The 13,513-nt window shown below is 43.7% G+C and overlaps 1 protein-coding gene across 3 annotated transcripts in view; it reads right to left on the bottom strand.

The window, feature by feature from the left end:
- Window positions 1-427: 427 nt before the first annotated feature.
- Window positions 428-13,513, bottom strand: part of YKT6 (YKT6 v-SNARE homolog) — a 361,132-nt gene continuing 348,046 nt past the window's right edge. For 2 of the 3 annotated variants that reach the window (XM_069618958.1, XM_069618960.1), the window contains exon 8: window positions 3,180-3,793. In XM_069618958.1, coding sequence (XP_069475059.1) covers window positions 3,758-3,793 — 36 coding nt within the window. In that variant the 3' untranslated portion in view covers window positions 3,180-3,757. Of the gene's footprint in view, window positions 3,794-13,513 lie in introns of all 3 variants that reach the window. The other variant, XM_069618959.1, reaches the window with a different exon arrangement.

Here is a 13,513-nt window from a genome sequence, read left to right as displayed (position 1 = left end):
TTGAAAATATCATAAGAAATGCTCCACTCTGCAGACTGCTGTGTGGCCGGACCTTCTTCTTTGCGTTGGTTACCAGGCGTTTCTATTGTGGCACAGCAGTCTAAGCCAGCTGTAAGTATGTTCATCCTGCACGCCCTGTTCTCCTTACAGCGGGCGGGGGACGGGGGGCTTACTGCAGTGTTCGGCTATCACAATCCTCTTCTAAACGGAAACAAGAAATGCTTGCAGTGGTTCCCCCATACAACAGAAGGAACAAAAGAAAATGCATTTTTGGGGGGGCCATGGCAACTTCAAAGACCCTCCCAACAACCCCAACCTAAACCTCAAACAATCAACTTCTCTCTCAAACCCCCTGCAATTCCACCATAATGTCAAACCAGTTTTCTGGTCTCAGTCCAACTACAAGGACCAAAGCAAACATGAGCAGTTACATACTGTGCTGATACACTGCGTAGGCAGCTGTTTTAATCCAACATGACGATACCATATATTCCTGGTGGCTCAGAAGCTGCGCCATCAAGGTCCATTTAATGGCCAAACTTCTCAATCACAATGTGGATAGATTACAGCACATCGCAGCTAGAACTGCTGCTCTTGCCAAAGAGCCACTCCAAAGGTCGGGTGTTTTGTGTGCTAATGGTGTTTTTACGAATGCATTAGTAAAATACCGAATTGTCTGCTTTATGTCCGGGTCCTTTCTTCATTTCTTTCACATTTAAAAAGGAGGGAGTTACATCTATGTGCTCCACTGCTAATCTTCTTCTGCCCCTTTATTGTGCAGGTGAAATCATCCCAGGCTTTTTTTGGTAGCCAGATTACACATATTCTTGAATGTTTTCAGCCTTTTCGAACGCTAGTAAACACATACATTATTAAGTTGCCAGCTTGGTGTTTGTCAATATTAAGTGATCATAGGCAACTCTGCTTTCCTGTGCAGACTGAATGCTGCTTGCAGCTACTTCGGGGAATTCCATCGTATGTGCAGAGCAATAGATTTCCCAGATCATAAAGGGCATTAGAAAAATCAGAGGCTTGCACATTGCAGACACCCTAACCACAAATAGGATAAACACATTTGCAGACATAACATCGTCTGAGGCAAACCTATTGTCTGCTTCCCTTATTACATACACTTCTTGCCGATTAGAGCTTGTATCCACAACAAACTACTGTAGGTTCCAGTATAATAATGAGGCGCCATTCTACAAAGGCCATTACTTTTCTGCAGATATGCAGGCAATGCACAGGTTTGCAAGTACCCTCAATGTAAATCAGGGTTCAATATTTTGGAATACCGGGTATGACTAGAAAACAAAATGAACATACAAGGTCCTGCTTCCTATGTGTTACTGACTTCCTTGTGGCAGGCAGAAATGTATTTGGCATAACCCCTGTGCCAGCCCTTCAGAATTAAAACAAAATACAGAGCACAAGGATAGAATGACCGGCAACAGGGACAGGTTGTTCATCAGCCTTGGTCAGGCAGAGCGGTGGTGGTCGTTTACTCGCTGTTCTACACAGCCCTAACCTCCAGTCTGGTGTACTAGAACGAGCTTTCAATTGGATTACTGTGGCCCAGATTAAAGACCCAAAAGAAAATGCAGAGGCCTCCTTGTCAGCGAAGGGGAGTCAATGGTTTATCCATTGAGAAGGCAGCCCAGCTAAGCCCAGATTCCATAATCGCACAATGTACATATCACTTTAAAACTGGTTCCAAAATCCAATAGTGTCATGGCTAAAATGCCCCCATTCTGCCTTCTGGAGTACGAGCTTCTCCAGGCAGTGACACTCCAAGGTCTGGCCTTGGAGACAGACCTCCCCCCTTAGCCATGAAAATCCCAGCACCCCTTCTGTAGAGCACTTGTCACATGGTGCCTTGGCATAAGACACACAATTCTGTGCATCATCACTTAGTGACTTTCATAAAGCATGGCTAATGCTATGAACCAAGAAAAGGTATGCAGTGCATCCATAATTGGAAAAGAGGACTCATGAAAAGTTTCCATGTACCTCAAAGGATCCAGGTCATTTAGCAAAAGCCCACTCAGTCCATTGCTTAAAGTAAGACACCGCATGGAGGAGAGATTGAATCATTCCTTAACATACAGGATGCAACAACATTAAGAGAATCGATGCAGCCACTATGGAGATCCAAACACACCAATGGGCGGACTTCTAACCCAGCTATCTGTTCAAGCACAACATACGAGTTCCATCTCTGGAAACCACTCAAAACATCAAGTAGAGATTATCACAGAGGAGACAATCACTGCATTCCCTATCCACAGGGCATCCAGAGAAGAAAATGTATCCAGACTTACATCCCTGAGGTGTCAACTGCACAACCAAAGCCCACTGTACACTATTGTACTAGGATAAAAACAACCATTCTGAGTAATACAGCCAATCATTTTGTCTACAGACACTTGATCCAGCCTGCAGGAGGCCACCACATTATTCAAATAAATTAATTCCAGCCCCTGAGCCGAAGGGCATCCATTGGGGAGCAGACAATGGGGCAGCGACAATCGGGTAATGGATAGATTAGAATGCACGAAAAACAAAGCAGGTCTCAGGCCTGCAACATGTGAAGAACAGATAGTACATAGCTTGTATGCAAGAGGGGAACGGGGGCAGTGCAAATGGGCGCGAGCGCACAGCCTGGCATATGGTTCCCAGTCACATCTTGCAAGCTTACTGAAACTCCCGTTTGACAAACACCTTAAACTCTGATCAACACTTTTCCTGGCTACGCTGATGCAATCTAGCCTGAAAGACTTGAACAAACGTTAACATAGCATAGATGGATTCACTGATACAGGAGTGCCTTCTCTGTGAGAACGTTGTCAAGACTGCTGCAGCGTAGTTTGGAAACTACACTAAAACCGTTTCTAACAACATTAAAACAGTAACATGACCTCAGGGTGAAGGGGAAGAAATGTGCAATGACAACGGTGGGTGTTTTCTCCTCAATGGAACTGTAAAAATCACTTCATTTCATAGGGGAACAGGATTTGAAACTCGGAGTTGCTCAATGGATGGGGCATCCTCACAGATGCTATCCTTTTAACTGTACAGCTCAGCAGTCTAATACTGTCACCACTATTGTCTATCTGGTAGGAGGAAGTTAAACCAAATACATATCTAGTGTTCACAAAAATAAACAGTTTAAATAGCAATGAAAGCAAATTCGTATTAATTTAGTAATTAAGCATGGTATAAGCCATAGGGGCACAGACAATTGAATTCAGAGAAGCAGAGAAGGCACTGGCAGACAGCTGACGACCCTCTGCCAAACCCACTCAGATCAAACACTCTCCCATCCGGTGTCGCGTCATCTGCCAAGTGAATAGCAAGGACTACAGCCATAATCCCCATGAACCTGCAAGTGGCCACAGAGCTCAAGTTCTTTCTCCACCTCAAAAAAGCTGGCACCCTCCTATGATTTGGTTCCTCAAAAACACTCCGATTTCAAGAGTTGGCTTGGTTATGGACCTGGGTCCCCAGCAAGGTTTAAGACTGTGTCCTTTAACGTAGAAGCAACACTGACACAGAAATGTTCATAAAAGGTCCTCTGGACAGGGATTATATCGAGGAGGACCAGCCTGAAACTGATGAAGCACACTTTGTCGCTACTCCCACACATCAGCTGGGTTTCTTCACTTGTTCACCTCGCTGTTAGGTGCACACCAGGGTCCAGGACATCAGCCGCGATCAGAGGGGTCTGGAAAGGAGCAGAGTACGAGCTGGCTGGTGGTCACATGATTTCACAGCAGGAATTCTGCTTCCGGGCCTAGGACAAAGAAAAAAAGTGAGAATAGTTGCCTAACACAGCATATAGTGTCCGACTTCCCCACCCCATCCAGCACCTCACACCATCAGACTCCTAACTGGTCAGCATACACTCACTAACTTAGTACTCGTCATGGTTGGAGAATCGGATCATATTCGAACTTCAGCTACTCTCTGGTAGTCGAGAAGATTCTGAACAGCATACTGACAATTTCAGTAATAAGTAAACAAAAAATTAAAAAAAAACATTTAGAAAATATTTTACTTTCTTTTAACAATCAAACAAATCTGGCAGAATAGCCAAACAGACAATCTGACTCAACCAATTTAAGTCGGAGAGCTAGTGACCCCGGCATCCCCCACAAGCAGTGAGCTGCAGCCAAGAAATGCCACTTGCACTTTAAGCAAAAACATTCTCTAACAGCCATTTCTCTGAGCAACCTTTCTTTGCACTTTTGCTCTCCCTCATACTTTTTATAATTATTTATTTTTTTGGTTACGAATACACATTTCACAATCACTTACATATAACAATCCTAAATCCAATAGAAATCCAAATCCAAGTATTAACCTTAATATTCATCTCTACCACTCCACTTCTGAACCTCCAACCCGAACCTATGACTGCAAAATTTGAATAACGCAGTATCGTTAGTATTGCTTTGCTGTAATCTCTGTAATTATGATTTTTACTTCTGTAAATATGTTTTATATATCATCTGTATGTCTGTAACCTCTACAACCTTCGAATGCGCCCCGATACCTTTATTCAAATGAAATATTAATTCATTATGTCCAAGCCCCTATTAACATCATTTATGTTTTCAATAGGAAAAACTTCATATATAAATCTTCGACAGCTAGGCATAGCGATATCCGATTACCTTAACAAGATTCTGTCCCAGAAACACTCTGGAAATTAACATTGATGAGCACACAAAATGGCTAACATAATGTAATCTCCTACCATTGCCACGGTTGCAATATAATAAAAGATGTTCTAGCGTTTTAACTATTCCAGGCATTCCACAGAACCTATAACTACAGGTATCGTGCTTTCAATCATTTCTTTGTCCCACTATTTATAGCTTTAGGCATAGGTTGAATCTGATTCTCAAGTATGCAGCTCTAAATGTATTGCCTGGGAATTTTACCATATACTTGGGTAAAGATCCCAACTTGCCTATAATTTCACAAGTATTTGGATTGACATATACTTAGTTGTTAGGCTATGTGTTAACCACTCCCAGTTCCATAACAGACTGTTTTCAGCAGATTTTCCAGAAAAAAGGATTTCATTGACAACAGATCTTTCAGAATACCTTTTACAATTGTGTTCGAAGTCTAAGACCTTCAAACTGTTATTTAATAATATGCAGTTGAAATCCACATCTAACATGTTTTAGATGACGCTCATTTTTAAATGGGTCCGTAACAATTGCCAGCTAAAATAGGTTGGCAATGATACTATAGAGAATTCGTTTCAAACAATTGATATCAGGACTCCTGATTGAAGAAACGATACTCTCCTCTATATAATTCCCTCTATTATATTAAATATATAAAAATGACCAATGCTGATGTTTTCTATGCTTTTCCAACAGTCTCTGCCTCAATGGAGAAAAAGCAGATCCTCATAGGTAGTACCCCCGCCCGACTAAGAAAGCTCCACCCAGAGTACACATCTATAGTTATAGATGGCACCCCAATTACATCTCAAACCAAGTGAAAACCCTTGGTGTTTACCTCAACGCTAGCCTCACTATGTGTAAACACACCAGTTCACTTGCCTCCTCCACTGCGTACACAGCCAAACTTATTGCATTAAGTCACCCTTCCTCACACCCTAAAACTGCATCACTCTTGCAAGAGCCCTCATTCTAGCCAAGATTGATTACTGCAATATACTCCTACTAGGGACTTTGAAGAAAAACAAACACAATGCAACTACTATAGAACAAGGCTCTGAGAGCAGCGCTAGGAATTAACAGGAGGGATCACGTATCAGAATACAGGAGAGTGGCACACTGGTTGCTTATACAAGCCAGAATGTTACACAAAACACTCACCATCACACACAAATGTGTCAACGCTAATGCCCCCATCTATCTTAACCAATGTCTCACACGCAAAACAGTAACCAGATCTCTCAGATCCAACGCCAACATGCACTTACTCATCGCCTGCTTAAAAAACGCTAGAAAAGGTAGCTCTAGCTTCCACGTAGCAGCCCCCAGAATCTGCAACTCACTCCCAACCATTGCGGAACTCACTCCCTCCCAACCTTTGCAATGAGACCTCCCACCCAAAATTTAAGAAACTATTAAAAACTTGGCTCTAACAAATTCTAATCTTTCGCCAGACACTACTTATGACATCTGCTTGTCCTCCCAACCTCCAGCCTTGACCCCTGTATACTTGTGTCAAATGTTTAGATCTTCTATTTGCCAACCATGTCTACCATGCAAAGTTGTAATCTTGTAACTGCTCTGTAACCAATGCCAAGCCCTTCCACTATGTGACCAATAATCTTGTAAGCCTTCTTTTTGCAGATTTGATCTTGTAACCACTTAAGCTTGTAATAATGCTTGTAACCTATGCTGTGATACACCCGGGTTTTGGGCGTATAATCAAATGCAATAAATAAAATAAAAATACTGAACATGGGCAACAGGCTAGCAGTGCCACACTCGTTTTCATTATGCATCACATGATGTTGTTATGCCAATGATTTCCAGCTGGTTCTGGACATGACGGGAGACCATGAGAGGGATCAACGGACGCTGGATGCCGTTTACCACATCATAAAATGCTGGATGTCTACTAACTGGTTCTGTCTGAACACGGCTAAGACCAAACTAATGCTATTCGGCCCTAGACAAGCTCAAATTAACCTAGGTCAGAGGTATACCAGCGTCATCATTGACGGTAGCCAGATTAAAGTAGTACAGAAGGTGAAGACGCTTGGCATCTATATGGAAGAAAGCTTGGACTGTGAAGCCCATGCTACAGCCACACCAGTGCCAACTATCATTTTAAGGTACTTGGGCAAGTAGCACCACTGGTCTCAATAGAAAATCGCATTAACTTGTGAGAGCGGTGATCCTCCCGCATGTAGGTTATTGTAACGCTCTACTGGGAGGTGCAAATAAGGGTGTCCAGTCAACTCGTCGAAAAAAAACTGGTCGACTGCAATTTGGTCGACGCAATTTGGTCGAAAACCAAATGGTCGAATTTTTTTTTAATTTATATATTTATTTTTTGGGTTTTCGTTTAGTTAAAAAAGGGGTTTTTAGAGAAAAAAAGGGGGTTGGGGGGGGGGCCCCCCCCAAAAAAAAAAAAAAAAGTTAAAATAAAAAAAAAAAAAATTTCGACCATTTGGTTTTCGACCAAATTGGTTCGACCATTTGTCTGGTTGACCAATTTTTTTCGACCAAATGTCTGGCAACCCAAATAAGGCTAATATTCAGCAACTGCAGAAAATCCAGAATGCTGCCATATGTGTCATCTTTCAGATGAAACGCCTGGAATCAACATCTGCAGCAAGAAAAAAAAAACTACACTGGCTTCCAGTGGTAGCCCATATCTAGTAAGAAACTTAAGATCAGCCGAGGGCTCCCTATTGGAACTACAGCGAGTAAAACGTGCACGTGGCCTTCGTCAGGCCTTTCACGTTCAGGGCCAAGGCATGGAACGCCTTACCAATACAGCTACGAAAAACAGAACGATCTTGCCTTCAGAAAAGAGTTGAAAACAACTCTTTTCAACCAGTATGAATGATTACCAGGCACTCTTACTCATCTATCTGTCTCTCGGCGCCTGGATGCCCACAGGCTTTGGCGCGATATTAGCACAATAACATAATATAACAATGAAAATTGAAGAAACTATACGCAAATTGCCGACATCCTGATCAAGCGACTGAGAACCTGGCCATCACCGATCAGGCCTAGAGTGGCTGACCTCTTTCCTCCTGGAGTGACCCCCAGTTCTAACTTGGGTCCTTTCCCTCCACCACCTCTCTCTCCACATGTGTTGTTCCTCAGGGCTCCAAACTCTCACCCTGGCTCTTCAATCTCTACGTGGCCCCTCGGCCCACCTAATCGCCACCTTCTGCGCTAACTTTAAGTGTTATGTGGATGACACACGGCTCTTTTTCCGGCTCCCTACAGCCTCCTCTCCTCTCTTATGCATTCCAGACTGTCTATCCACGAGTCAGGATTGGTGCGCCACCAACGATCTCTGCCTTCATGCCAGTAAGACAGAGATCCTTCTCATCAGGACCCCTGTTCCTGCTTTCCCTCTCACTCTGGCCACCCTCCATGGATGGGCCCTCTTCCTTCGCCTTCCTGTGAGGCAAAAAACCTTGGTGTCATCTTCAACTCCACTCTCTCCTTCCCTCACATCATGGTCCTTTCCAAGAAAACCGACTGCCAGCTGCACCTCCTCAGAGGTACTCTTCCTTTTCTCACTTTCCCCCGCAATCTCACTTTCTCTAGAGCCCTGGTTCTCGCTTGGCTGGATTACTGAAACAGCCTTTCTCTCAATCTGCCTTCCTCTACTCTCCGCCCTCTGCAACTAATGCAGAACCGGACTGCATGACTTATCCTTGGCCTCAAGCCCAGGGACCGTATTTCTCCAGCCCTGAAATCTCTCCACTGGCTCCCGGTGACTGCAAGGATCAAGTTCAAGACCTTCTGCACCATCCACAAGGCTTTCTGGGGCCGGGGCCCGCATTACATCCAACTCTCTTCCAAAATACCTTCCTTCTCAAGCCCTTCGCTCAGCTACCTCCAAATCTCCGATTGTCAGACGCTTTTCCAGACAGAGTGGGGCGGTAGATCCCTCTCCTCTGCAGGTGCCTCCCTCTGAAATGGTCTCCCTGCACCTCTCAAACTTGAGCCGGACCATCTGAAGTTCCGAAAGCAGCTCAAGACCTTTCTTTTCTCCTCTGCTTTCTCCCTCTCCCCTGCTGACCTACCGATCTGCAGCACCAACTGGTTGCTTGGTTACTCTTAGAGTCTCACTGGGTACCAGGCTCATCCATGATCAGTCTCCCCCGCACTGCATATGGGCCCACCGCGCCACTTACAGGCTGTAACCGCAACCTTTAAAATCCCCTGCCTCCTTGCACTTACCCAGAGCCATGCTGCCCTAATTGCACTTCCCCCTTCCTGGCACTACCCCCTCTCCCTTCCCTTGCTTTGCTTTTTGCATTGTCGCACTTGAACGATCTGAATGACAAGGCTGAAGAAGATTGTTCGTCTTGTCCTTCCTCGGTCTTCCCTCTCATTTCTAGTCAGGCCTAGAAACACTTGTGTACAGGTATGTTATACATGACATATCAGATATTTTGTCTATTCAGTATCTATGGGTTCCTGGATGGAAATGCTCCTGTTAAACCTAGCATAAGATTGTTTATAGGCACTATCAATTTTAGTCGTTATGTTCTCCTTCAGGTATGGGGCCTTCACTCTCCCCTCTCATGGGAATTTTGACAGTCTCCTGGATGGTGATATCTTTTGACTTCTATCGCACTTTCTCAGCAACAGCTACTGCTTTCCAGATATTATATTTAGTAGTTATTCTCTTAATCATTGAAATATAATAATCAATACCTAGACCCTTTATACTTAAGAGGTAGAAAAATAAAAAGATCCCTAAAGGTCTTTCGATATGCTGCATAGAAATAGACAGCTATTCAAACAAATATTGCAGAGAAGCATTCTACCTACGCATCAATCAATCATAGCAAACGAACCCAGAAAGCAGTGACTACAGATAGAATTAAGGAATGTCCTACAGTGTAGATAGATAACTGTGATAAGGAGATTTGCTAAACAAAACTTGCTTATGGCAGATTAACCTAGGATTGATTGTCCTCTAGGCTTGCCATAAAAAAGGCCTGTTTGACTTCTGTTAGCAACTATCAATGCCAGGTGTGACCCATTTCTGCTTTGAAATGGTAAATAGCATCCCTGAAATGGAGTAAGCCAAAAACAAAATATCTTTTTGTTTTGTTAAGTTTCTAGATCACTCGACATCCAATGAAAGCAAGGCCAGCTAAGCACTGGAGCATGTACCGGTAAGGAAACTGGGAAGCAGTACAAATGAATGTGAAAATAAGATACAATTTTGGGTTTGTAAAAGCAACTTACATGTAAGGAAAACTATGATAGATTGGCCCGCTCACAATGACTAGATGCCACAAAGACTTGAGGAAAAGCATTACCACAAGCTGTGGTTGGCTTTGCGCTTAGGTTTCAATAGCATATACTTAAGCTTTGAAAGGATCAGCCAGATCCTAGATTGTGGCTGGATACTATGCCCTGGTGTACAAATATTGGTTTAAATTGTTTATGTACACGGTAATATCTGCTAAAACGGTTGGTTGCACAAGTCAAGGGGTCAAAACAAGTCTGCAAGCACCAGATGCAGTGTTATTTCCATTTAAAAAGCACTGCTTGTTAGGGAGATTTTCCTTTTAAGCCCTGTGGTCAGGTCCTTTAGGTACTGTTATTGAACCCCCGAAAGCACAACATGCTAAGTGGTAGTCGTGGCAGAGCAGCCCAGGCCTTACTCTGAAGAGGTGGGGTAGGTTAACAAGTACAGTGCATCATTTTCAATTATAACCAATGACAGAATATCGATATAATGATGGTTTCATAAAAATATAGTTAATCAGAAAAGGCAAAGAAAATCAGTACACTACATTTTGAAAAAACAAAAAAGCGCCAAAATGTATAAGGTATGTAAACCGTTTGAAAAAGTTTTACAGTTCAGAAAAAGGGTCCTACTTACAAAGGAAACTGCAATAGCAGGTAAGCAATACACTTTCCCCATCAAGTCCAGAGAGTTTCAATCAACCAAGGGGACACTGCAGGAGACGGATTCTCAAATAAAACCTTTTGCAAGATTCTCTTCAAATATTCCTTCAAGTGCTCATTCTCTTTTTCGGTTAGTGCGTAAATCCTACCACACGAAATGGGTGCGCCATCTTCCAGATCGATCTTGCAGTCAAATGGGTGATGTGGGAGTAATTCATTGGCTTCCTGTTTACTAAACACATCCTGGAACTCCTGATCGCATTCTGGCAAAATCCCTGCAACAGCTCCTTTAATAGGCTGCTGCACCACACCCGTAGTCGAACACAAACCTTGAATCTCAGATACCTCTTCCTGTTCTCCCTCCTTAACCTCCACCGTACATTGCTCCCTACAAAACTCGGACTTAAATTCCACTGTCCTTTTTCCCCAGTCAATAATGGGATTGTATGAAGTCAGCCAAGGCATTCCAAGAATAATCTTCAACTGTATAAACTCAAAAACAATGTCCTCTCTAAGCCCTTCTCCAATCCTCATTTCCAATAAACTAGTGGTTTGTGTAATTAGCCCTGATGTAATTTGTTTGCCATCTACTGCCCTCACCTGTTCAGGAATTCCCTTCTTAACCACAGGCACCCCCACAGTATTGGCCAACGTAAGATCGTTAGAATTCCCAGTTGCCCCAGATCAATCAAACAGGGTCCTCCACACCTCAGCTTACCTTCCCAAATCAAGGATACATTAAGCGTGATATGCGGTACTGCCGTTTGAATAGTATTTGCCACCAGCTGACCTCTTCCAGATCCTGCAAATGGTGGCACTCGCTTTGGAGTGCGTGGACATCACTTGCTTTGGAGTGCGTGTGTGTGGTCTCTGTAACAGGACCGCTGGCCTACTTAATGGAGTCCTGGGCTCACATGTGGGAGTCTCTCGAATCCTGATCGCCCCCAGTGTCACTTAAGACACAGACGTTGCCATCCTTGGAAGCTCCGCCCATGTCAATGGAGGCCATGGCGTGGGCAGCCCAGCGTTTTGTTCCATTATCCTTTAAAGTTTTAGGGAGAAAGAGCTTGCAGGATTTGCAGTTCTTTTCGGGGTGGTCCATTGGAAAACAGTGGTTACACACCTTTTGTGTCTTTCCAGGGGTACTTCCTGTTGCAGGATGCACAGAATTTAAACAGTGTATTTTCCATTATAGGTGGAAAAGGCAGGACAGTGATGAAAGGGAAAGGAGGGGGAAAAGATTAGGCATTATCTAAAGGAGAAGAAAGTATGGACGTCCTCTCACTCTCCCTACTGTGATGGGCCGAGGCCCAGTAAGGCCTGTGTAGGCCGCAGTCAGTGTCTGTCGAGGAGATTGCTTGGCTCATTGTCGATGATGGCTCTGTCCGTCAAAAGCCGCAGAAGATGATCTTGCGGCAGGAAATGGTTGGTTAGCGAATTAATAGTAAGAAGTCTACAAGTAAACTTTTGTTGATCAAAAGGCATCAGCCTGAAGGAACTCTGCAACTGGAATCCGACAATGATGGTGGCAAAAAACAAAAAAACAATCTAAGGGACCTTGACGCGTGAAGAACCATGGGTAAAGTGGACATCACACTAGGGATAATGTTGCTGACATGCCCTGTCAATGTCCCTTTGAGTTTCGAAAACAAATCATGTAATACTTCACAACTACCACTAAATGTCATCCTATTAACTGAATTTCTGATGCTTGAATCGGTTTAGATTCACATGCTATGCATAGGCCGACATCTAATGGAAGCTTCAGAGTATTACAGTTATTTTCAAAACTCGAAAAGGGACGCAGACAGAGCGCGCCAGTAATACTATCCCTAGTGTGACGTTTACTGTACCCATGGTGCTTCACGCGTCGAGGTCCCTCAGATTGTTAGGTTTCTGACAGTGTTGCGTGAGTACAGGAGTAGTAGAGCAGATTATGTACCAGGCAAAGCCCAGAAAACATCCTTCAACTCCAAGGGAAGGAAGGGTGGGCACATGTGAATCTAAGCAGATACAAGCATCAGAAATACAATTACGGCGAGTAATGTATCCCTTCTCAGGCTTGTGGAATTTGCTTGGATCACATGCAATGTATAGATTAGCGAGCAGTGTTTGGAGAAGGTGGTGGGTTGTGAGAAATTAAAGCAGCAAATAGATGTTTTAGCACTGCTTGTTCCTCCTGGGAATCTGCTTTAGAGTGAGTGTCAATGCAGTACTGCTGCATAAAAGTGTGGATAGAGCTCCATGTAGCTGCTTTGCAAATGTAATCCAGCGGCAAAGGTAGCTCCCGTACCCCTGGTGGAGTGAGCTCTTGGTGTGAAAGGCAGCGTTTTATTTGGTAGAGAGTAGCAGAGCTGTATGCATCTGACTATCCATCTGGAGATGGCGATTTGGGAAACACGATCTCCTTCCCTGCCTGGAGCTATCGAGACAAACAGTTGATCCGTTTTCCTGATCGGTCTGGTCTTGTTTACATAGGAAAGGACTGCCCTCCTTACATCTAGTGTATGGAGTTTTTTTCTCAGCCGAGCTTGATGGATTTTGGAAGAAAGCTGATATTTTGATGGCCTGATTGACAAGGAACTTTGAAATTAACTAAGGTGAAAACCTAGGGTGCATTCTTAATACAAATATGTCTTTGTGGATAACAAAGCTTGCAGTTCACTGACTCTCCTTATGGAGGTGATAGCCACCAGGAAAGCAGTCTTATATGTGAGGTGTTTAAAGATTATGCATAGGCTCAAAAGGTGGGGTCCTATGGGCTTTGCAAGTATTGCATTTACGTCCCACCCTGGTGGAGGGTTTCAAATAGGAGGGTGGAGTCTTTACTCCTGTCATGAACGCCTTAGTAACCAGGATTTTCCACCATGATACCTTACTTTGAGAAGTGGTGT

Source organism: Ambystoma mexicanum, chromosome 10 (genome assembly GCF_040938575.1).
Source record: "Ambystoma mexicanum isolate Mex_15411 chromosome 10, UKY_AmexF1_1, whole genome shotgun sequence".
Taxonomy (NCBI): Eukaryota; Metazoa; Chordata; class Amphibia; order Caudata; family Ambystomatidae; genus Ambystoma; species Ambystoma mexicanum.
The sequence above is the reverse complement of the archived record's forward strand: the minus strand, read 5'-3'. Positions and strand labels throughout refer to the sequence as shown.